This window comes from Cydia amplana, chromosome 13, assembly GCF_948474715.1.
Source record: "Cydia amplana chromosome 13, ilCydAmpl1.1, whole genome shotgun sequence".
Taxonomy (NCBI): Eukaryota; Metazoa; Arthropoda; class Insecta; order Lepidoptera; family Tortricidae; genus Cydia; species Cydia amplana.
In genome coordinates, this window is record NC_086081.1 from 5,598,512 (window position 1) to 5,623,695 (window position 25,184).

General features: G+C 37.0%; 1 protein-coding gene across 1 annotated transcript; it reads left to right on the forward strand.

Annotated features, from left to right (window-relative positions):
* Positions 1–18,405: 18,405 nt before the first annotated feature.
* Positions 18,406–24,038, forward strand: LOC134653433 (uncharacterized). The gene is made up of 3 exons (XM_063508795.1): positions 18,406–18,881; positions 19,367–22,057; positions 23,338–24,038. Exons 1-2 carry the CDS (start codon positions 18,835–18,837, stop codon positions 19,863–19,865), a joined length of 546 nt encoding a protein of 181 aa, XP_063364865.1. The 5' UTR covers positions 18,406–18,834; the 3' UTR covers positions 19,866–22,057; positions 23,338–24,038.
* Positions 24,039–25,184: the final 1,146 nt, after the last annotated feature.

Here is a 25,184-nt window from a genome sequence, read left to right on the forward strand (position 1 = left end):
CATCTTATAAACTAAAATAAGTTTTTGGCAAAAATTTTATTTTTGGTACAAGCTTTTATCGCTGACTGTACTTTTCTTACGACAGACAACTAATACTCATCGAGACAATTCTAAAAACCCCTAACACAATTAGGTTGCGTTGTTTCATCACAGAGTTCCTATGGCCACCTCCTGTCTCCATCATCAGATCAGTTCGATGGTACCATAATATTGCATTGTCACCCGACTTACATGTGTATGCAAAATTTCAGCTCAATCGGAAACCGGGAAGTGGATCAAATTTAACTTGCAAGATTCCATTACATAGTTACATACAGGTCGACCTAATAAAAGCGTGTTAATATATGTACTTAGGTATCATATATACCTAATAAATTACCAAGCCCTCCGGTGGCCGAAGCCAAAATCTAATCGGCGTCTTCAGCTCAGCTTACGCGGCTAACATTCTGTGGCCCGTTTATCAAAAGCTTGTAACTTGTAATACAAAAGGAAGTTCCTTTCTAACAAAAGCTGTCAAAAAGTGACATCCGCTTGTATTACAAGTTACAAGCTTTTGAGAAACGGGCCAATGATCACTAGACCCGGCCACGGCTGAACCCTTGCCGAATTCTTAAGTAGGAATTCTACGTAGGGAACAAACCTTTTTTTTAGCTTTAAGTAGTCAACTACGAGTAGTTGCACTATATATACGAGTAAATACTTTATAATATACTTTCTTCCACTCCGCGAACTTTTGGGCCTCCCCTCGTAATCACTTGAAACCCAGACGTCTTCTATACACGAATACACAGTAAAGTGATCCGAACACGGATTAATATGTAAATACGGCATTGAAGCAACGCGGTAAAAGACAAACCAGACACGAACCAACAGGCCAATTCTAACATACATTTTGATGTCAACATGATATCTACCTATAGATGATGTAAATTTGGTATCGTTCGCGTATGCATTTCGCTCGTACTAGTTCCTACATGTATTGGCGCGATTGAGATGCACGGGTGAATGATAACAAGATGAAGATGATAATTATTATCATATATAGATATTATCATATTTAGATATTATTTTGACTTCAAAATATAAGTTCGAATTGGCCTCGCAAACCAAGTTTTTGCCCATATAGATGGAAGTTTTGCCCTTCATCTAGTCTTTTTACGAAGCGTAATTTACTGACGGGAGGAGGTCAGTCAAAATGCTTAGTTTTTTTTCTATAACTGCATTGCTTGCTTATTATTAGAGATGCCACGAATATTCGGCAACTATTCAGTATTCGGCCTATTCGGCCACTTTGCCGAATATTCGGTATTCGGCCGAATGTTGCCTACTATTCGGCCGAATACCGAATATCTGTTTCACCTACTTAAAAAGAAAAATTGCACAATAAAAATAACCAATAACTATGTAGGTATATTTAGAATGTGTTCTTGGAAAGTTGTTTAATACGAAGACCATTTTTTGAGCATTTGTTGGTTGAAAAACATTTTATTTTTATCATGAGTCTGATTTGTTTGACTATATTCATTAATTCTGTTCAACAAAAATATATCTTAGCAAACGTCATCTAACGTTGAGCTTTGTTGGTGATCGGTTTTCATAATAATTGTGACTCAAAATGTTCGCATGTCATGCCGAATATTCGGTCGCCGAATATACGGTATTTGGCCGAGAGAGGGGCCGAAATTTCGGTATTCGGTATTCGGCCAAAACCACTATTCGGGGCATCTCTACTTTTTATGATATCTAGTGCTTTTTATGATATCTAAGTAGATATTGAGTTATTTTGAATTTTTACTCGTATGCAGGCTCCCATGAGCCGTGGCAAAAATAAAATTCCGGGATAACGCGAGGAAGAAGAAGAATGTACTGTAAAACATATTATGACTTAGAATCTTTGAGATACCTATAAATTAGTAACGTATCATTAAAATATAGCACGATTTAACCCAGCCATAGATTATACGCGTAATTAAATAAGTAGCTCGGCATGCTAATGACAACCCAGACTAGACGGTGACGGACGGGCGATGCCTGAAAATAGATATTACCGGGAGGATCGCTATCGTGTTACTGATAACAGATGTTTTCATAAATCATACCGTTGCTTGCCTTAAGGACGCTCCGACAGGTTATTCGTATACATTTTTTTTATTTTTTTTTACGCATCTCAAAAACATAATACAAAGAACTTAGAACTAAGATGCGCCACAGAAACTTATGAAAGGTTATGTATAACATACAACTCATACAAGCAAATTTTGTAAGCGATTATTTCAAAGTTTGACAAGATTTTGTGATTTCGCCTTAAAACCCTACATTAATACTCGTTATATACCTACTACATTAATACATGAAAATTAAAAAAAATCTAAACATATACCAAAAAAAATTAAAACTATTAATTTTTCTTAAAATTCGTTTACAAATCAGACAAATAGGATTGTTTCAGACAATTAAAATTAATTAACTTAAATAGATGTCATAGGTATATTTAAGAAAAATGACGAAGCCCTCCAGTGGTTTGCTCAAAGTTGTTCATTATGACATCTACATATTTCAGTTTATTAATTCATAGGTAGGTATTATTCGTGACTATTTAAAAAACACAAATCTAAATATTTGATAATAATAATTTGATTTGTTCTCAATGTTGTGAAAAAAAAATCACTTACACCAGTGTAATTCTAAAATCTAATGGCACACTTTATAGCACGTCGATAGCAAACAAGCATACGGCTCGCCTGGTGTTAAGCGGTCACAGTAGCCTATGAATGCCTGCAACTCCAGGGGTGTTACATGCGCGTTTTCAACTCTATAATTATTAACTTGAAAATTTATAATCCTCTTGTTTACATCTACGTAATGAAGAATCTCGGCAGAATAATAAACATAGCTATAGGGTGATGTAATGATATATATCTTGGAAAGTATGATTCAATAACATACAGACTTTCTATCGTGCGTTAAATGTTCAGTCAGCTGTGCAGTTATAGTTGGTCAAACCAATTTGTCAGCAAATAAGAACAAATAAAACTATACTCATCCTTTTCTTTTGGGTGCCACTAGTGTAAGACAAAGTTAGTATGATTCTCTCTGTCTATGTTTGAAATGAGACAGTCGTTTGACAAACTATATAATTATGAGCACGGGTGCGATACAAGAGGACAATGTTATTTAATAACTTATAACGTACGTCCGTTCTTTGACGTTGTACCTGTTTCTAAAAGAAGCCTGTATAATATTGAAATGATTTGTAATAATATAAGTAATATTGCAAGGTACAATGTAGAAAAAAACAACGGGTTGCACTCAGGGAGTTCCGGCTGAAGTGAAAACTCAATGACTAGGTAGTGCAAAATGCACTATGTATGTATAATTGAGGTTAATGCCATCTAGCGTTAGCGTTAATTACTTGAAACCCCTAAGCACATCACTGTTAGTACTCGAGTTATATTAATTAATACCAGCTAGAGCGAAACTCACTAGATGGCATTTAAATCAATAAAGAATAACTCAATGACATTACATGTAACAGTTTTTCATGTAATGTCATTGAGTTTTTTCTTTATTGATTTAAATGCCATCTAAATGAGTGGCCATCTAAATCTTACGGTCACGTCATCGTCTTACGCTGTCTCGAGTTTGAACATTTTTTCCCCACCTCAAAAAGTGCACAGCGCCGCTAAAGAAGTTTTCACTTCAAAAACTTGAATGAATTAGGTTTTAGGTTGCTAAGGAATTAGCAAAATAAATAGAAATTACAATTACTACAGTGTGTTTTGCGACGATAACTGTTACAAATGTTACAATTAAGAAAGTTCGATTGGTAAAATATACCAAAAATAGTGATTAAACCTGCCGAAACAGCAAACTATACTCATACTAAATGAACAACCAAAACAATTACGTTCGATTTTCAAATATTTGATTTAAACACAGGTCGAATCGCGCCTTCACGCATGACCGCTCGAGGGTCGAGCAGCTGGCTGTCACTGGCCACTCGGCATTCCGATAAAATGAAGATCGGCGTCTCTTAAAAAAAACAAATAGGCTATGGTTTATTAATAGGGAAGGGTCGGTGCCTTTGGCTGATTTTGAGTTTTAAAACTGAAATTGAAATATGTAAACCTGACTAGGTGGGTATTTAATACCTATTTAAAACGTTTTTCTTTATTTTTCTGATTTGTACTCCTCAATTGCATGACAGTTAACAAGTTAACACTTAATGGACACCAAAGGTTCTACTGGTATGTATGCAACTTTTAGTTATACCTAATAGGGCAAAAAAAACAGTAAGTAGCTGCCTTTTGTAGATATTATCAGTAAAAAGCATTTACCTAGGTATTACTCCTAAAGTAGGTACACAGACCAATTGAAGTATACTGCATAAAATTCTCTAGCACATTTTAGTTTAGTTTAAGGCAAAAACTGCACCTTTTCAAAACCGCAAAAACGGGTTTGAAGTTAGCTTTGAAATTATTATTTTTAAGCTGCACGTCTTCTTTTATCTATGTATATAGGTATCATGTATGTTGTAGAAACGAATCAAGGTTTTATCTATCTTATCTATTAAATTGTACCCAATAAATCGCGATGTGACCCGTTAGAGATTTTGTAAAATGAATTTACTCGTATTGTTTATTTGTAAAATATCGAAGTTGTAAGAATTTAATTTAAAAAAACGTGTTTGACAGCAGTAATTATTTAAATATTTTTTTAAGCTACATACCTGCCTAATAAGTTGGTTTACTTATGTTTTAAACGCGTTTAGTTATTAACGCCAGTGAACTATAAATTCAGAATATAAGGTAATTGAAGCGAATTACGAAAAGTGCACTGATAACTCTATATATCAACAACCTTGAACGCGTAGAAGCAAATTAATCGTCGATTCGTTCCAAATTAATTACCAACATAAGTAGTTTAATTGTACCTCCGAGTGTTATGTACAATATGATGGGATGGGTAGGTACCTAAATATTATTTAATTTATGGACTTAATAACTAAAATTGACTGTATTTCAGTAATCTACTGCATTCGTCCTATAAAATACAAAACCGGCCAAGTGCGAGTCGGACTCGCGCACGGAGGGTTCCGCACCATCAACAAAAAATAGAGCAGAACAAGCAAAAAAACGGTCACCCATCCAAGTAAGTACTGACCCCGCCTGACGCTGCTTAACTTCGGTCAAAAATCACGTTTGTTGTATGGGAGCCCCACTTAAATCTTTATTTTATTCTGTTTTTAGTATTTGTTGTTATAGCGGCAACAGAAATACATCATCTGTGCAAATTTCAACTGTCTAGCTATCACGGTTCGTGAGATACAGCCTGGTGACTGACGGACGGACGGACGGACGGACGGACAGCGGAGTCTTAGTAATAGGGTCCCGTATTTACCCTTTGGGTACGGAACCCTAAAAACCCATTAGGCGGTTTTCAGGTTTTAAAAATCTTACTATACATAAATACGTATTAATATCAATACATACATACTCATTAGTAAAATATGTATATCTAGGTACGTAACCGCACTCGCCTACCTAAATTTTTTCCAATATTGACAGTGGTTTGAAAGCCGTAACTTGTTTAATTTTGCCTTCAGCGACGTTACTGCAATTACTGCCCGACACTGCCTGCACTGCAGCGGACTGCATTCTGCACTGCGCTGCAACGCGTTCCACAGCTTCACAGAGTATACGCCTTGGTTAATTGCTTACTGTCAGGCGACGCGTCTGCTCTACTCTTGTCTATCATAAAAAAAACCGACGGACAAGTCGGACTCGCCCACCGAGGGTTACGTACTTTTTAGTATTTGTTGTTATAGCGGCCACAGAAATAAATCATTTGTGAATATTTCAATTGTCTATTAGCTATCACTGTTCATGAGATACTTACAGCCTGGTGACAGACAGACAGACGGACAGAGGAGTCTTAGTATTGTAATAGGGTCCCGTTTTTAGGTTCCCTTTGGGTACGGAACCATAACAACACCCTGCTAAAAGAGGTCTGTTATACCAATATCGAAATTCAACAGATAAAATAGGTAACCGATATGACCGCAAAGCATTGTTATTATGGGCTATGTACTTTAAGAACAAAAACTTTTAATTAAATATGATTTCTAGTCCAAGTTTAAGAGTGGTAGAATGATATTGAGTGCTGTTATCGAGTGAATTGACCCAATAGCCTCATAATCATAAATCTGGTCCACATTAATTACTACTTACCTCGATTATTATTATTATGATTTTTATTAGGAAGGTCTTAGCCGGTATAAATACTTATGTATGTTTACTAAGTAGCTAACTGATATATTTGATGTGGGCACTTTTGAATTTCTTTTCAATATCCTGTTTCTCAATATTATATTGTACCTATATTACTTGATATTTTAAATATTATTTTATTTCCCAATGATTTTTTCAAAAATAATACACAACGTCCATTTTGTAATGAAACCTTTAATGACATTAATTTTCTTGGACATTTTTTTTTTATGTAAGTAAGTGACATCTTTCAACTAAATACTTACTTAATCATCACTTAATACCTACTGATTTTTACTTAAAATTTTTTTTTTTTCTAATTTCATATTTATGAAATTTATATTAATACCTATTATGTATGTGTATTATGTTGACAGTTAATTTGATGCCGTTTGTTTTCCTAAAAAATCTTAAATCTAAAAAAAAAATCTGTAGAACTGTTGTACACTACACTTATTTTGTTGTACTACAAGTACTACAACTATAAATAAAATGGCCCATTAGCTCTACAAAATATTTTACCCATCATAAGACTGAATTAATTTAATTATCTATCCGGTGAAGTTACTTTGCACCCACTTTGTTTGAAAGACTTTTTTTACCTTTTTAGAATTTTGCCCGCAATATTCAGCACCTACTTAACACAATCTTTAAGGCCCACTTGCACCATTCCACTAACCCGGGGTTATGCGGTTAAACCGTTAACCCAGTGTCAACTTGTACTGGTAGCCATGGTAACTCCAGGGTTATCCGGTAAACCCCGTGTTAGTGGAGTGGGCCTAAATAAGAATGGCAGTAAACAGACACACAGAATACTCACACGCGCGCGCGCACACACACGTCATAAATTTTAATATTGTTGAAATTGTAATATTAAATGTCTAACTCGTAACATTACATACGCTTGTAATTGAGAAGGAACTGGCTCTTGAGACACAGGGAAACCCACATTTGCGAGCCAGGAACCAATGTTATAACTCAAAGTTGCAATAAAGATGATTTTATTTTATTTTACATTTTAAAAAACAAACACATGGTGATTTGGTTTGACACCTAATGCGTTCTTATAATATTGTTAATGACCTAAAAATGTTTATCAGAACTACCAGGTTAGTAGCCAGGCAATTATCATTAGTAAGTAATTAGCAAAATCTGAAGAATTGCACTGGGGTACTTATAAAACAATTTTAAGCCACTGTTATCCTTATCAATTATCATTATGTTATTAATCCCAACTTTCCTAGAAAGGCCACGTCTCATGGTTTTTTTTCGTTACCAGATACAATATTGATATACTAATGGGTCCAGGATTCTGAAATATGTTCTGAGTTAGTCATGCTTGCCATAATGCCTTTTCTAAAAATCATATAATAATATATAGTTCCGTGATGGGAAAGACATATAAATAATAATAAATTTATTTATTTCGGACAATCAAATGTACTTATCCATAGAATGTCAGTAAAACACGCAAATATCTTAATCTAGTAGTTGAAGAAATTAATAAAAAATATAGACAGTTTTAAAACTAGGTACTGCACTCTACAACTACCTACATATAGGTGAACATAGTTTATACAACACACGTTAAATGAATCTTGTACATGCACACATTTCTATATCAGATATAGCTATGCGCTTTGCATAATTGTAAACATTTAACAATTAATATGACTTATTGTGGAATTGTTTGATTAACAAGGCTAAGTATGTATTAACAATAAAAAAAACATACCTGCCTATTTTTAAATGGAGCAATGTCACAAAGTGATTGGGATATAAAATTATAGATTTCATATAGGTACTACGTACCTACACACATACCTACTTAAATCATAAACACTATGATGCGTTATAGTTTGTCAAACTGTCTCATTTCAAACATAGACAGAGAGAATCATACTATCTTTGTCTTACACTAGTACTAGCACCCAAAAGAAAAGGATGAGTATAGTTTTTTTTTGTTCTTATTTACTGACAAATTGGTTTGACCAACTTATAACTAACAAACTGCAAATTACGGACAGCATGAAGATAAAATCTCTTATCTGGGAAAATGTTATTATTGCGTGATAATAACCTCGATATCGATTTAATAATGACATTCAAATTTCGAACATCTCTGATAAACAAAGGAATTTGATTTGACCTCATTTCTAGTAGGTACATATCAGTCGAGATGACGTTTATTCAGTGTGTGATCAAATGCCGCAATGGCGGTCGTAACATGAGGTTCCTTAACACATTAAGTATAGAGAGTTTATAATATGTGTGTAAATAAAGTAGTGTACGTATAGACATAATAAGTCATTAAAATATTCGTGTGATGTTTTTATAAAACTCGCTTTCAGCTTTCATTATGTAGCAGTCACGTTTAATGTAAGGCCAATGTGGCTAATTCCGTCATAGGGACTATTCCGTTCACTAGCGTTTTTCTTGAACAAAGAACAAAATTGATAAAGCAGCGATTGCTTTTGGTTTCTGCACTTTCAGCAATCAAAAGCAAATGGTTTTTTTCCTACGATTGAAAATCAAAGAAATATACGCTCTTGGACGGAATAGCCACATTCACCTTACGTAGCAACAGTAATGCAGCTATAATTGACACCCAAACCTTCAGGTTATAAGTAGGGTATATTATAAGTTCACTTTATTATAGGTATTTTATTATGTTTTACGATTTACAAACCGATTTTACTTGAACATACGTAGTAAACGGCAGCCTTGAATTGCAATTGGGCAATTATACTTGATTCCACGCGTAATCAACAGGTTTGTTCACCGTACTGGTAATTAGTAACATTTTAACAGTACGGATAAGTATTTGATGTACAGGATTTTAGTATAACGTTGTTAGGGTTGATTTGATAAAGTCTTTTCGGAAAGAGAAGAATTGTGGAATGTATTGGGCCACATACATATATACGTTCCACGACTCTACTCTTTCCGCACAGACTCTATACGTGTATTTATATTGGCAAGTAAAAGAAACAACTAAATTGTTTTTATAGTAGATATGTACTTGCTAGCGTTATAGAATATATGTATAGGTATATAGGTTTAGGTGTTATAAGTAATAATATTTTAAATGTTATACTTCCAAATAAGACATACTTTTCAAATAGATACAGCAATAAAAAAATCCATTTGTCGTTTTGTTATTCTTTTAGAAAAATATCAAGATTATAAGCATTAGCATTAGAAATAGCTAAAAAAGTAAACATTTGTTTTTTTATCGGGTAGTTTTCACCGCATGGTAAAATGATACCAAAAAAATAGTACCTACGAAAATAGTACCATTTGTTAATGACAAAATTTTATCACATTTAATATGACTGACAAGAAGCTTCCCTAATATTTATTATATGTAATTCCTACGTCAATTATGCTCCATTGTGTCCAGTTCTTGTCAGAATACATTAGGATTCTATAAAACCCCTTGAAATAATAATTATAGTGATTGTTATAATCCAATAGGCTACATGACTAATTTTCATTTATGGTATCAATCGATCGGGTTTATTTTTAGGATCAAATGTCTATATGGGACCCATTGCATTAAAGTAACACAAAAGTCAGAAAAGGTCTCTGGGAGCCCATCTTGTAGTATGGACAAAACAAGAAAATTGCGATTGCGTTTATGTATATAGTTGCTATACAATATTTTTTTGGATGAAGTGTAAGGAATCGAATGGTACCCTTACTTTTATCGTTAATGAAAGTTAAAAAAAAAAACTTAAATTTTGAAACTTTCAGGTCCTGTATTTATGTAATTTTTCAATATTTTATTTTAATATCCACATTATTGTGATATATTGCTCGTTTGCTATCTATTTTATTAGATTTTGTTATAAAATTCAACGTGTGTCATCATCCCTATAGCCTGTTTGCACGACAGGTGTGAAATATGCAAAGCTAGCAAAACGAATCAATGTCGCTTGGTAACAATTTTATAGTTAAACAATTACAAAATATTAAAGATTTGCTCGGAAATATTAGTGGCTATGAAGACTTTTGATGTGTGCTGTGAACAGAGCAAAGCAAAGGTATTTAAAAACTTAAAATGCAAGTACATATACATATTATGTACCTAAATAAAAAAGCATGACAGTTCAATAATATTTTTTATTAAAGTCTGATTAAATCACCTAATTATTTATTGGAAATTAATTAAATTAAAAATAGGCAATGAATTTAAATAGTTAATTTAGTATTTGTCTGTTTGTTTGCTATTTTTTTTTTTTTTGTAATTCGACATTAAGAGGCTGGATAATACCTCTAAGTTATTATTAATATGTATGTATTTAATTTTGTTTGTTTATTAGGGTTCCGTACCCAAAGGGTAAAAACGGGATCCTATTACTAAGACTCCGCTGTCCGTCCGTCCGTCCGTCCGTCCGTCCGTCTGTCACCAGGCTGTATCTCACGAACCGTGATAGCTAGACAGTTGAAATTTTCACAGATGATGTATTTCTGTTGCCGCTATAACAACAAATACTAAAACCAGAATAAAATAAAGATTTAAGTGGGGCTCCCATACAACAAACGTAATTTTTGACCGAAGTTAAGCAACGTCGGGCGGGGTCAGTACTTGGATGGGTGACCGTTTTTTTGCTTGTTTTGCTCTATTTTTTGTTGATGGTGCGGAACCCTCCGTGCGCGAGTCCGACTCGCACTTGGCCGGTTTTTTTTTTATTACTTGTAAGACAACTTCACGTATAAAAGTGCCCATGTGGCCTGTTTGCTAAATGTGTAAGCTTGAGTTTAAATGTCCACTAAATAAAAAAAAGCGGCCAAGTGCGAGTCGGACTCGCGCACGGAGGGTTCCGCACCATCAACAAAAAATAGAGCAAAACAAGCAAAAAAACGGTCACCCATCCAAGTACTGACCCCGCCCGACGTTGCTTAACTTCGGTCAAAAATCACGTTTGTTGTATGGGAGCCCCACTTAAATCTTTATTTTATTCTGTTTTTAGTATTTGTTGTTATAGCGGCAACAGAAATACATCATCTGTGAAAATTTCAACTATGTAGCTATCACGGTTCGTGAGATACAGCCTGGTGACAGACGGACGGACGGACGGACGGACGGACAGCGGAGTCTTAGTAATAGGGTCCCGTTTTTACCCTTTGGGTACGGAACCCTAAAAAGGTATTAGCATAAAGCATAAGTAATGACTTGAGTATTATCTCATAGCGCTCTGTAATGTAATTAGTAGGTACTGTACTATTATTCTGTGGTACTGTCTAGCGGTCTGGGTCTAAGGTTGGAAAGGGATTAAAGTCCAGTTGTTTTCGCCCCGGTTTAATCTTTCAGACGGATTTTATTGCCATGGAAGCCAATGCTTTCATTACTTAATAAATCTTGCATACTTAATTTGTTTATGTTAATTTAATAGTATTGATTATGGACATGTCACTAGGACGAATACAAATGGAACAAAAGTCAAGTTTCATATTTGTTTTTTATTGTTTTTTTTTAAGAGCGAGTGCTACGAAGAGCTTGTTATAGGTATCTCTATCTACCTCGTTAATAACATCATTCTCTTGCCCTTGTCCCATTCACTTGGGATCGGCGCAGCATATCTTTCTCTTCCATACCTCTCTGTCACCCGTCATCTCATCATTCACTTGCGATCGTTTCAAATAATCTCGCACACAGTCCATCCACCTTTTCCTCGGTTTTCCTCTCCTCCTCCACATTCATTCGTAATACCTTTCTCGTCACATGACTTTCATCCCTCCGCATCACATGTCCGTACCACGTTAATAACATGGGAATGGAATAAAAGATTAAAGTTCACAACCTCCTTGTTTTAAAGGAGTTTCAAAGGTATAGCGATTGAATACATTGCGTAGGCGTATGAGTGTGGCATTTAAGTTTCTATTAATATGGTGCACTCGTGGTATTTTGATAAGGTTAAGTTTATATGGGAAAAATTATCAGAAGGCACGGATTAGAGTAAGGATAATGAGGTATCCTTTGCAAGGGGCGCATTGCCCCCCCTCCCCTCCGCCCTATAAATCACCGAACTTACTTATGTATGGGACGAACGGGCGCAGTTTGGCGCGCGCCGCCGGGCTCAGCGGACGTCCGTGTGCTGTGCTCGAGCATGTTGCTCTGTTTAGACAAGTGCTAAGTTGATCGTTTGTGATACAGCTCGTTCGGGCTCGCATTATGTGTAATTAACAGTTTGATTTGTACACAAGTGTTGCATTTATTGTTCTATCGGATTGTTGGTGCCACTGGATTGTCATCAGGTAATTTCATTGTTAATTAATTGTTCTAACTTTTTTTTCTTTATTGTTTTTTTTTAATATATATTTTTTGTAAACATTTTATTTTGAATTTTATTAGAATAAACAGGTGAAGAGTTTGTGACTTAACCGTTGTCACTGCGAAATTTGAATAGATGGTAATTTTACGGAAATAAACTTTGTGATAAGCGTGACATAACTGCCTAGCTATTCTTTCTTTAAATTTCTACGGCGTATTACATTTTAACTGACTATTTTTTTTACTCCGATCAGATTCTGACACTTGGATTAACCTAAAAAAATATAAAAACTAAATTAGTTGTATTGTTGAAATTTTAAATGGCAAAATGTCTTCTCATTTTTTATTATTATTAAGTATGTAAGTATAAAATGGATAACAAAGAAAAACCGGGTATTGGTAAATATTACTAAGCAAAGGAACAAAGAATAAATATATGTACCTGAACTGTGACTTACCATCTGTTAGAAAGTAATTAAAATAATTGAAGTTAATTAAACATGAAATAGTTAATCAAAATTTATCACAAGCAGATAATTAGGACAGTGATATGTTTATTGCTGAGATAATTATTAATTTCAGACGTGTTTCAAAGCTGTTCGGGTAATTTTTACCTGACCATCCCCTTTTTCGTTGCGGTGATCGTAGCGCGCCGTCTCCTTCTCTCCTCGTGCCGCAGGAGCGAGCGAGACGGAAGCAGGCGTTTCGGATTCTATATCATTTCTAACGCTTTTAGAATAGGCGCTACTCTTTGGAATTTCTTCATTTTCAATTATGATCGCATTGACTCTGGCGGGCCAGTCGATATTACGTTATGTAGGGTGTTTCGTCAATGTACGATAGACAGTCATGTTTTTTTAATTCATTAGGTACGTATTTTCTTGACTGTTATTGTAGGATGTCAAAATGCTTATGGCGTTATTCATAAATGCTTGCTAAGTCTAATCCCTTGGTAATAGTTTGTTCTTACACGTAATTATGGCATTTTTGGGTTTCATAAGTTTAATGAATAAGTAAATGTTATAAACTAGTAAGCAATTATTTGATTATTATTAACTAGTGCCTACTCCACTAGTTAATAACCAAATTGGTGTATATACCTATAAATGTTGTCTATTTTTTTTAACTTAGGTTACTACACTTAATATTACTACCTAATAAAAATCTTGCAGTTTGCAATCCCAGAATGCATCATTATTTGTTCAGCGCTAAGCAATTATCCCCCACTACCTTTTTTTGTCGCGCCGCACTCGCTCCAGCCAGAACTTTAGCGTCCCGTCTAACTGTTTCGCCTACGGTCTGGTATTCGCCTACGACGGTCTGGTATTCGCCTAAATTCTCATTACTCATCAGATGGACTTCTGATTTTATCGTCTCGCTTTTAACTTCAGAGTTCGTCGTTACACGCGTCCGGCTTGTGATCTTTCTTTGTCTCAAGAAACGTTGACAACGCTCTTCCTTTCTAACGAAACACAATTGATATCGTAAAATGATTAAAAACGAACTTTTAGAAGGGGATGCTTCCTTTCTTCCTTATTATTAAACATGTAGAAATAATACCTGAGTGGACAGCTGGACGAAATGGAGTCATTGTCATAAAAACAAAAAACATAAAAACATTTCACAATAAGAAAATAGTTACGCTTCTACCTATGAGGTTTTATAATCTTGTACAAAATTTTACTAAACAATTTACGGCCGTGTTACCTGTCAGTCTTTTCAATTCGGAGCCACAAAGGAGTCTGAAGATCTATCGCGAACCACGTTCGAAGTGTTGCCTCTTTGCCGCACTTTTGAACTCGTACGTAAGTGTGACAGGGAGGCAACACGTCCAACGTGGTTCAAATTTTGTTGAAATTTGCGTCATTGACAATTTTATCTGGACTAAATGCTGAGAAAAACGTCTCAACTACGTTGTTAATGGCTTTGTCTTTCAAGGCTGATCCCGATTACTGAATTATGCGTAATGTAGGCTTAATGGATCATTAATTACATGAATAACTATTTGAGGTACCTGCCTACTACACTATATCTGCTACATTTTTCCATTAACCTTGCTGTAAAAGTCCTCTACAAAGTAGTACAATAGCACGGAAATTTTTCTGACTAATTTTTCCGATGAAGCACGAATTTTTGCAGCATCAATGTGTTAATTGAGCGCTAAGGAAGAAACTGTCTCACTCTAATACGATCTATAAGCAAGCATAAGTACCTTCCCCATCCAACTTTCTGCCCGTGGGAAATGTGCCAAGAGCGTTCCTAGGTTTCTTACTGCGCGAGGAGCCTTAATAAAGTTCCTCTTAACCACCTATTTCGTATTCATTCTAGGAAATTAGAAAATTGCTGGAGTCACGCTCATTAGGTCATCGGGTGCAGGTAAAATTTTAAACATTTTACGTAGAATCACCAGCGTTATCAACTTTGTCCCGGAGTTTGGGTGGAATGTTTAAATCCCTTTCATTCGACCTTATCATGAATGTGTAAAAATTCGCCGCCGAAGTTACGTAATGACGTCACTCAATTAACACGTCATCTCGACATGCTCCGGTAAATTGTCAGAACGGAATATTCGGACGGCATTAAAGAGGAAGTAATACACAAAGCCAATAACTTTAAAAAGAGCGTCAACTACGTGGCCATTACGCTTGATTTATTCGCGCGGCCGTCCATTGTCTGCGCCTATCACCGCTACAGCTTTATATTCGTAAGGTATAATGTATATTACAGCAGTATGGTAATTTTGATTAGTCCCCATGATAAATTACGCGGTTCCAGGCTTCCACGGGTCCCTGTCGACGATTCACGGTTGCGTTTTAACGGTTATTTCGCTTTGCGCAAAGTTTTCACTGCTGAATTCGTATTACCAGTTTAAAGTTGTCGTATTCCGCAATTTTAACGAAGTGAATATAATTGTGGATAAGTAAATAGATTAGAAGTTTTGCCTTATCTAAATGGACTACGACATGGAAATTGCTATTTTTGTTCAATTTAGAGTTTGCAGTCTTCTTCGTTGTTTATTTTAGTTCACTTTAAGCACGTATCGTTCTTCAGTTGTTTCGAAAGTACATTTTGCGACGTTAACATAGTTTTCCCAAGCGGACACGTCGCTGCGTTGACCTAGAAACGATTTAATTGTAATAGATGCATATGTCGGTTCTATGGATAGGTACTTAATGCTTATTGCATAACATTTGATCGGACGATTGTGTAATTTATCTCTGTTCAGTAATTCAACAGGCATTATAAAACGGTCATCTTCTAGATTTGTTATTTTCTCTATTATGGCGATAACAGCAGCAGTAGCAGCAGCAGTATCACTTAGTCAAGGGTATTTGGACAAGCTGTTTGTTTTATGGAAAGCAATTCATAGAGTCAGCACTTGTACGATATAACCCTGTTAGCGTATCGATCTACTGCGCACGTTTGCTTAGATGACTGTCATTTATAAATATGTAGCTAGTTTCGGTTAAATTAATGGCGCCCAACCATTGTTACTTTCTCAAATTGAATTTGTTGATTATGCAATAACCTCTTCGTAAAAAATACAGGTAAGTATATTTTAAAAAATAAGAGTTCTCAAGTTATTTGTGCTGTCGATGTCGGTAGTTATAATTATGTTGTATAAGAAAATAAGTAACTTGTCGTTGTGTTATGGCGAGGCTATTAAGGGCAAGCTAGGGTCGGAGAAAGTGTTGGTGCGGCTTCAACAGCTCATTCTTTACCCGTAACTTCTGTTAACTGTTATTTCGATTAAATAACATTCTTAACATATGTTGTGGGTACAGTGGGTAGTTCGCTTATTTGTCTCCCCAGATGAAAGGTTACCTATCTATTTATGTCTCTGGGATCATTGTTAAAGTCAGTATTGAAACTATTGAACATCAAAGTCACCCACTCGCTCCCGATCAAATCATCCCAACGCCCTCACTACGAAATATCGGCACGCAGTTATTCAATGTGATAATATTGAACTGAAATTTGCTATCAGATATACATAGTACGATAACGGCCTGATAATCCGAGCCACCATGACATAACTCGTTAATGAATGCAACCAATAGGCCGGTTTTGAATATTCCGTATTCTGGTTCGTGATAGTTTAAAGGTATCCGGCAATCTTGAACGACCTTGCAAGCGTCAACCTTATTAACACTTGCGAAATCATAAGACTGCTTCAAAACCAGTACCAATTAAGATTCCCAGACTATTCAGTTCCAAAGTTAACTTTAAACACGACCCTTATTGCAATTTTCGTTTAATGTATAATAGTGCACTTATTTACCTACAGTGTGTTTATCCGTCAGCGTCACCCACTTAGATAATATCTAAAGCTTGGCTTAAAAAAAGGTCCGCGTTTTGGTAGCGTTTCAAGCGCATACGTTTCATGCCCCCAGCTCGTGCGAGACAGAGAAAAGAAAGTGCAGGTAGTAGTAGGCAGCGGGTGAGCCAGGCAAGATTTATTAGATCGTAACTGGTGGGGTCGCGCGGCGCACTGTCGCCGCTTCAAAAAAACCGGCCAAGTGCGAGCCTGCGGCGGGGGCTTCTCATTGTCACTATTTTACGGTTTCAATTGCCCCCGACGCTGAGCAACTTTGAACTGGCGTGAGTTCGGCGGCGAGTTTCGAAGTCAATCTGTTCATGAGTCGCAATCGGGCGGATAATAATGCCCCGTTAACTGCTAATGTTAATCTATTGCGATAAGCGCTTTGACGGAGATTAGTCATGTAATTATTTTTGCCCGTCATTGTGCTTTTATATGAAGCACTGCCTTAATCAAAGCAGAGAATACCCCGGCAAACCTGCAGAATTTCGGCTTTCTAGGTCAAGCGCTTCGAAAGTTGCAGTTTCGTGAATTTTCCATAAACTCTCTGTTACTGTCTATAGAACCCTTGTGGTTCACCCGTTACATGTATGTCAAGTTTATGTTTCATTCTGATACGCTTTTATGAACCCTGGCATTGTCGTGATTGATGATTCAAACAAAGCATTGTGGTTAGTTGTGCACGGAAACAATTTCAAGCGATTGCCATTGAATCATACCAATTCCAGTAAAAACCGATACCTTAAATCCGTATCAATTAATAATATACATATGGTTTTATATTACAATCCAGGCAAAATTTTAATTAAACCTCGTCACAGACGCGATGGGATTGCGTAGTTTCCTGTAATTTCCGTTGCTAATGCCGTCACAATATGAGGAATATCAACGTTTTTGTTGAAATGTTCCTAGGTTTAATATTGAAGTTTCCAGACGAGGATGATAGGTTAGAAACAGTCGTTTTGGAGCAACGACACGTATCATGGAACGACTTTCCTTTTGATAATAAGATCGAGCGCGTCGGGGCTAGACAAGATATTATTAAACCCAAAGTCTGTACCGGATTACAACAACCAAACGTAAACCAAGCCTTGGCTAAATTTCCAAATCAATACTCAAATTACAAACAAAGTTCAAAGAGTGATATCATGGATTCCTTTCTACATATTGTTGTCAGTATAGTGCTCTTATAAAATGATTGGATTCTGTGACAGTTTCCATTTTACTTCGTTATTGGGTTGGGAAATCGGAGAGGGTCGCTGTTAAACCTTGAGAGCCCTCGATGTTTTCTCGTTACCCTGAAATACTGTTATCAGGTTGTGTAAAGACACATTCCAGTACAGGTGTTGTTTGATCTCCAGTTTATATTTACCTCTGAATTATCTCCTTTGTTGATGTTATTTTGTCTAATTCGTTTTGTAATTTCCTGGTCTGTTGTAAAGTATGTACCTAGGAAGTTTTGGTTCGATAAATAAATTAATTTGGAAATCATTATTAGTTAGTTCTTCTTTGTCTGTTTCTTCAATGAATAGACTCTTGCATCGTAGTTATATTTTGCGTCTCAGGCTGACCTCTACTGGGGATTTCACTTTTACAATATTGTTGTGGGCCGATGTTTTGGTGGCCACGGCAAACGGTTGAGCCGTGGCGGCAAGTCAATAGAGTCCAAAATGACGGGGCCCGACGTCACGGCTTCCTCTCCGCACGACGTATGTACGTAGCCGTGCACGAATGACGCAATTGGCTTTTTCAATGTCTTATCTACAGTGAAGTGAAGTATGTTGTCATTGTCATTCGCCGAGCGATCGCCGCGCTGCGCACGCGTCGCGTTGTGAGCGGTTTATTTTTGTTTCACTTCTCTTTTTTACCGTCGTCGAGGACAAAGTGACGGATTGCTTGCTCGTATTGTGCCAGTGTTTTGAACTTTGCTGTGACATTAAGCAGTGTTTAATCAGGGCCCTGTGACCATGCTGGTTTCAGGAGTGTTCGTCTTGACTCCTGATATATCTTTCAGGTGGGTGTTCGAACTGTGTCGCTGTCAAGGTGTCGCTCCGCTATTTTGTTGTTGAGTTTTTAAGTACGCTCCTTTGTTTTGCACGTGAATCGCCGCCTATAATAACAATTGTAATTAAAAACAAGCTCGCTCCGTGACAAAACATGGACTTATTGCCTTCGCGGTGTAATGTCATTAAATCGTTCACAATCTTTACCGCGCCGCTTTGTTACAATTAGTTTTTGAATAACGGCCAAGGTAGGTGTGACTCAATGATGATGCTACACTGAAAATATTGAGTTCAATGAATGAAAAGAACATACTCGTAGGTACTTTATGAAACATTAGTGTATATGACTTTCGATTGGATGGTACGCCGATCGCCCGAGGCGATAAACAATTAGTTTACTTTCCCATGAGTTTTCCGATTACGCGCGTCAGTGATTTTGCGTGGGTTTTCCTATTCGGTGTTTACTGGTAGTTAATAGTGTTGTTTGTTGTTGCAGGATGACGCCGCAGGAGGAGCGCGACGCCCGCGGCGCGGGGCTGGCCGGCTGCGCGCTGGCCGACGCGCTGGAAGACGACATGTTCGGCCCGTCGCGCACGGAACCCGCCGCTCGCCCCAAGCTCTCTATGATCTCCGCCCGCCTGCGCGCTAATGAGGAGCGCAAGCGCGTCATCGAGATCTGCTCTCAAAAACTAGAGAATATCGAGGACCCCGCGCGTGACCTGCGCCGGTCCGTGTGCATAAACAACACCTACTGCAGACTGAGCGAGGAAGCTCGCCGCGAGAAGGAAGCGCGCAGACGCCGCGCGCGGGAGGAATGTGACGACTCCTGGGTCGGCAAGAAGGCGCGACGGGCCGTCGAGGATGAGTGCTTAGCTCTGCTCGACGCCATCCCCGAGCTCGGGGACGCAAACCTCGGCTGCGCGCAGCTGGCGCGCCAACTGCCCCGCCAGGACGTGCTGCTGCCCCCCAGCCTGCTGACGGTGCTCGACTCGTGACCGCGCAGGCAGGCGCACCTCACCCCGCTGTGAAGCGAGCGCGAGTGAGCGCTCGTGTGACCCCGAATGCGCCCGAGTCGCTGACCGCGTTACCGGACACTGTTCGGAAACAAATGTGTCAGAAGAGCCTGCGCGGCCCGGTATGCGCGGCGGCTCGAGGCGGGACAGTGTGTTATCATGGACGTTACCCCGGACTGACGTTTAGCCAATTCTTTGTTGTTAAGGAGTACTTACTTTGTTAGCGTGTTTTTTATTATTTAGTGAAAGTTGCTCAGGCGCTACCGACGGGCGCGGTCCAATTAGTGTTCAACGATTTATTTTTTATTATCGCACAGTTGAAGTGTTTGGTTGGCTATGACGTCGCGTCATGTCGTGGGACTCGGCAAGTTAATGATTCACATTGGAGAATAGTTCTAAGCGATTATAATGTTACATTATTGTACTATACATAATTTAAAGATAGTGTTTAAGAAATAGTGCAAAATGACTGGGAACGGCTGTGCCGACGCGCTAAAGTATTATTTTTATTTGAATAAGTTTAGTACGGGAAGTTCGGTGCGAACTAACCGAAACACAGACAGTTTCTAAACATCCGATCACTTGGAAAGTAAAAGTGCATTGCGCTGCACATAGCGTTTACAACGCGAGGCGCTCTACCGCGAGTTACGTTAGTCGCGAGGAAAAAACACCTTCAATGGTCTTATAGTCGATCTACGCGATATCTGTGAACTAGTCGACGACACTCGACGGCCGCGCCGCGGTATGCGCGGCACGATTTTGTCACGTACCACTTTCCTAGCCGTACTCTTCCTAGTGACGGAAAAATATCGTTGAGTTGTTCTGTCTATTATATTTTAAAACTGTTACCGTCTTATAATGATTATATTTTGTTACCAATGTGTTTGCTGTTTGTTGCAAAATGTTACTCAATATTAATTTATTGTATTATTATTATGTATCGGAGTAGAAAAGACTAAAGAAACATAAGAGCGTATCTTATCTGAAACAATAAGGTTGTTGGTAATCAGTCGGCAGATTGTGCAATTTGTGAAGAAATCATTGGTAATTTCCTAGTTATTTTCTTTGGAAATCTTAATTGTCGCAAAATATATTGGTAGTGGCCCGTTTCGCCCCTCTGAATGGTAAATAGGTAAGTACCTGGGGTGGCGCGGGCCGGGTGGGCGGGGCGGAGGCAGCGTTCCCAGCACTCCTGTGATATTAGCCTAGCCTGTGTGTCGTATTCGTGCTAGTTTCCCAAACGTTTGGACAATGTGCTGTATCAAAAAATATGCTTTGAAAATTGATTCCTTTTCTTTGGCCATTTTATACGGATTAACCGGATTTTGAGGCGATACGCCTTTAGCATTTAGAAATTTTGACATCGTAATGTGAACTTTTAAGAAGTACCTAGAGTTTGTTTATTATTTGGGACTGCGTTTGTATGTTAACTTGATAAGCATTTTACTGTACATAACTAAGTGCTTGCCGGCCGTCGCCCTATTGGGGAGGCCGTGTACGTGATTTATAAGGCCAGAACTCGACAAAATTCGGGTGTTCCAAATAACACGAGACGCTCCAACACTGTTCACACGATATTCAATTGGAATTGCAACCAAACGTATTTTACAAATGAATTAAACGCACATAATCGTAAGTAGTTTTTTCAGCGTAATATAATTCTACTGGCCACGTTTGATAACAAACAACAAAGAAACGAACAAGTAATTATGTAAATGACCAAAATGTATTGTAGATCGTAAGTAAATATTAAGGAAATCGTTTTTCTCTGTCATTTTCATCGCGCCAGAGCGATATCTCTGCGATTCGCGACGGCCTCGAAAATTCTCCGTAAAAAGTTTTCCGCACAAGAAATACCGTCAACCGATTCTTATCTTGATAGCGTCACTTTTCTGGTCGACTGTACTCGGACGAGTAACTAAACTCCTAACTCAGTTAACTTGTAAAGTGTCGACACAGTTTTGCGCAAATTATTTCATCTGCTTACGAAATACGACTATCATTGTTTAAAGAATAAGTTGACAATCGTTACGATAAATACGTTTCTTCTTTGTTATTCCTTTTTTTTGTGTCTGTCTGAACTGGCTGAGTTGAATCACCAGTCTTATTTGTACTTAACAAGATCATCAAGGAGTTGTAATAGAAAATTAATGTAATTTCCTGTTACGAGGGGCGTTCAAAATATTCTCGGTATTGATATCTTACGACCTCTTCTAAAATTTCTTTCGTTACTGGCCGCTAAGGTTTATTCATTGACATTAAAAAAAAGTATAATTCGAACCGAGATGGTCTTTTGTTTTTCTGCAATTGCTGAACAAACATGAACATCATGTGCGAATTGACAATGTTAACTAAATTAGAACATCGATGCGTGATAAAATTCTTGACAAAACAGGGTAAAAATCAAAAAACCATAAAAGAGGAAATGGATTGTGTTTACCGTGAGTCTGCTCCTTCTTTATCTACCATTCAAAAGTGGTCAAGCGAGTTTAAACGCGGAAGGGAGAGTATTGAAGATGACCCTAGACCTGGCCGGCCTGTAGTAGCTACTTCACAAGAAAATATTGATAAAGTGGAAAAACTTATATTGGAAGATGGTCGAGTGAAGGTAAAATCTATAGCACAAGTAACCAATCTCTCTATTGGTACCGTACATGATATTATACATGACCATCTTAATATGTCAAAAGTAAGTGCAAGATGGGTTCCGCGAATGCTGACTCGGCTGTTGTTCCGATTTTATTGACCTGTGCGGTGAAAATCCTGATGAGGTGCTGCAAAGAATAGTTACTGGAGATGAAACCTGGGTTCATCATTATGACCCAGAGAGTAAATAAGAGTCCATGCAGTGGCACATTAAGGGTTCAGCTCATCCCAAGAAGTTCAAGGTCATCCCTTCAGCTGGCAAGGTCATGGCCACGATATTTTGGGATTGTGAAGGAGTATTACTAATCGATTATAAAGAAAAAGGTGTAAATATCACAGGACAGTACTACGCTAACATTCTACGTCAATTAAAGGATGTAATTAAAGAAAAGAGGCGAGGAAAGTTAACCAAAGGTATTCTGCTTCTGCATGACAACGCCCCCGTCCATACTGCTCATATTGCCAAGGCAGCTATTGTTGAATGTGGGTTTAAAACTGTTACTCACCCACCGTATAGTCCGGACTTAGCCCTCAGCGACTTCTTTTTGCTCCCCAATCTTAAAAAGGATCTGCGTGGAAATAAATTTTCTGACGATGAAGCATTGAAGGCGGCAGTGGAGGAGCATTTTTACACGAAAGTTAAAAAATATTTTTACGAGGGATTAAAAAAAATAATTGATCGATCTTTTAAGTGTATGAACATAGGGGGGGAGTATATTGAAAAATAAAAATATCAAACTTTTCGTACTTGTTTGTTTTCATTCTCATACCGAGAATATTTTGAACACCCCTCGTACGTCACATCAAGCCGCTGCTTGAGGTCTTCTACTATATTTCGAGGTCGTCTGTTTAACTGTACCTATAACTCTTTGAAATTCGAACGTGGCTTCTAGAAATTTCCCCTCAAAGAGATGTGAGATTTTAGTGAAATAAATAAGTAATGCCGAGCCTCTAGTTTTAGCATAGTCGAGAAATGTGCTCGATTGAGTTAGGTTTACAGAAATGCCAACGTTTTATATATTTTATTTTTATCGGAGTAGTTCGTTCAAACGAATGCTTTGAGATTTTAATTTCGTTTTCTGTAATGTTGGCTGACAGGATCTGGCGAGTCGAATAACGCACAATGGCGTTAAATGTTTCTAATAAATACTCTGTTTACCAGACAAACTTATTCAAGCTTAAACTTTTTGTTTTGTTTAAGTTACTTTAGTTTTATTTTGTTGTTGATAATATTTGTTTCTGCATTTATTGCGTTTTTTTCTCACAAATTATTATGTTCCTGGATTTCTATTTTAAGCTGGATGCGATTGGCGGAGTGGTCGATCAGGTTTTGTACAATATTATATATCCATAACAGATAATTTTATATTTAGCTCTCGCCAACCGTGCCGGCTTTTAACAAATTGTGAGTTTAGAAATGTGGAAGTAATACTCAAACGAAGCGGTCATACGAACACATCATAATTTGTGAAACCTGCCAATGTCGAACACAGTAATTTCATTAAATTTATATATTCATAAATGTCTCAAATAAATCTCATGTTGATATGAATTCCGTAGAACTATACTTAGATCAATATGCCATACCTATATTATTTTATATCAATTCAGAGAACACTTCCTTGGGATTCCTATGGGGATTCCTATATTGTAACTACTAAGTTTTCTCGTCAGTTTCGAGGAAAATTTGTTGCAAAGGCTGTTTCCGAACGCGGAGTGAAAATATATTATTTTGCCTCCGCGATATCTACGATTCAATGCATTAGTCAATTTAGTATTAAAATAAAGAAATAATTAAAAATTAGAGGCGAGATATTGCGCGACGTTTGTTAAATAAGAACGTTTTGTAAATGTTATAATAATTTTATTATTGTGATTAGCTGCTATTTTATAAATGTTTCCTGTCATAGGTTAAGAGATCATTAAATAAATATTACTTAAACTGTATAAAAGATTTGTTTTCTTACTACAAAAATGAAACAATAAACCTCCTACTTAATAAATACAACAATGACGTCTTAAACAACTTTGTAACTATAGGTACTTTTATGTAGTTAAAAATTGATGAAAGACCCGACCCGTTTTAACGAATTAAATAGGTACCATTTTTTTATCGTGTTATTCTATTATAAATTTTAATAATAACTTCTTGTTTGTCTTGGCTGAAAATTGGAAATCAGTGGGTTAAGTAAAATTATACAAGGGTACAAACTATAAGTACTTACCTACAAAGAAAAAAGACATGCAATATGTCTCGTTTACATTTTTTTATCGTGTTATTCTATTATAAATTTTAATAATAACTTCTTGTTTGTCTTGGCTGAAAATTGGAAATCAGTGGGTTAAGTAAAATTATACAAGGGTACAAACTATAAGTACTTACCTACAAAGAAAAAAGACATGCAATATGTCTCGTGATAAAAACTGAAAATAAAATATTTTATAGCTAACTAACTGTAAGAAATTAGCTATCATTGATTTTACAACCAATTATTCCTTATAACTGCGCATCTGTACTGGACTAGATATTCCAGTACCGATATTGTGTCATGAAAAAACTTCGGAAAATACATTGTAGTAAATACCAGAAAAACAAGTTTGATTCTTTGTTCGCTATTCTTTGATCTGTCAGTAGGTATATTCTCGAGGCCCAAG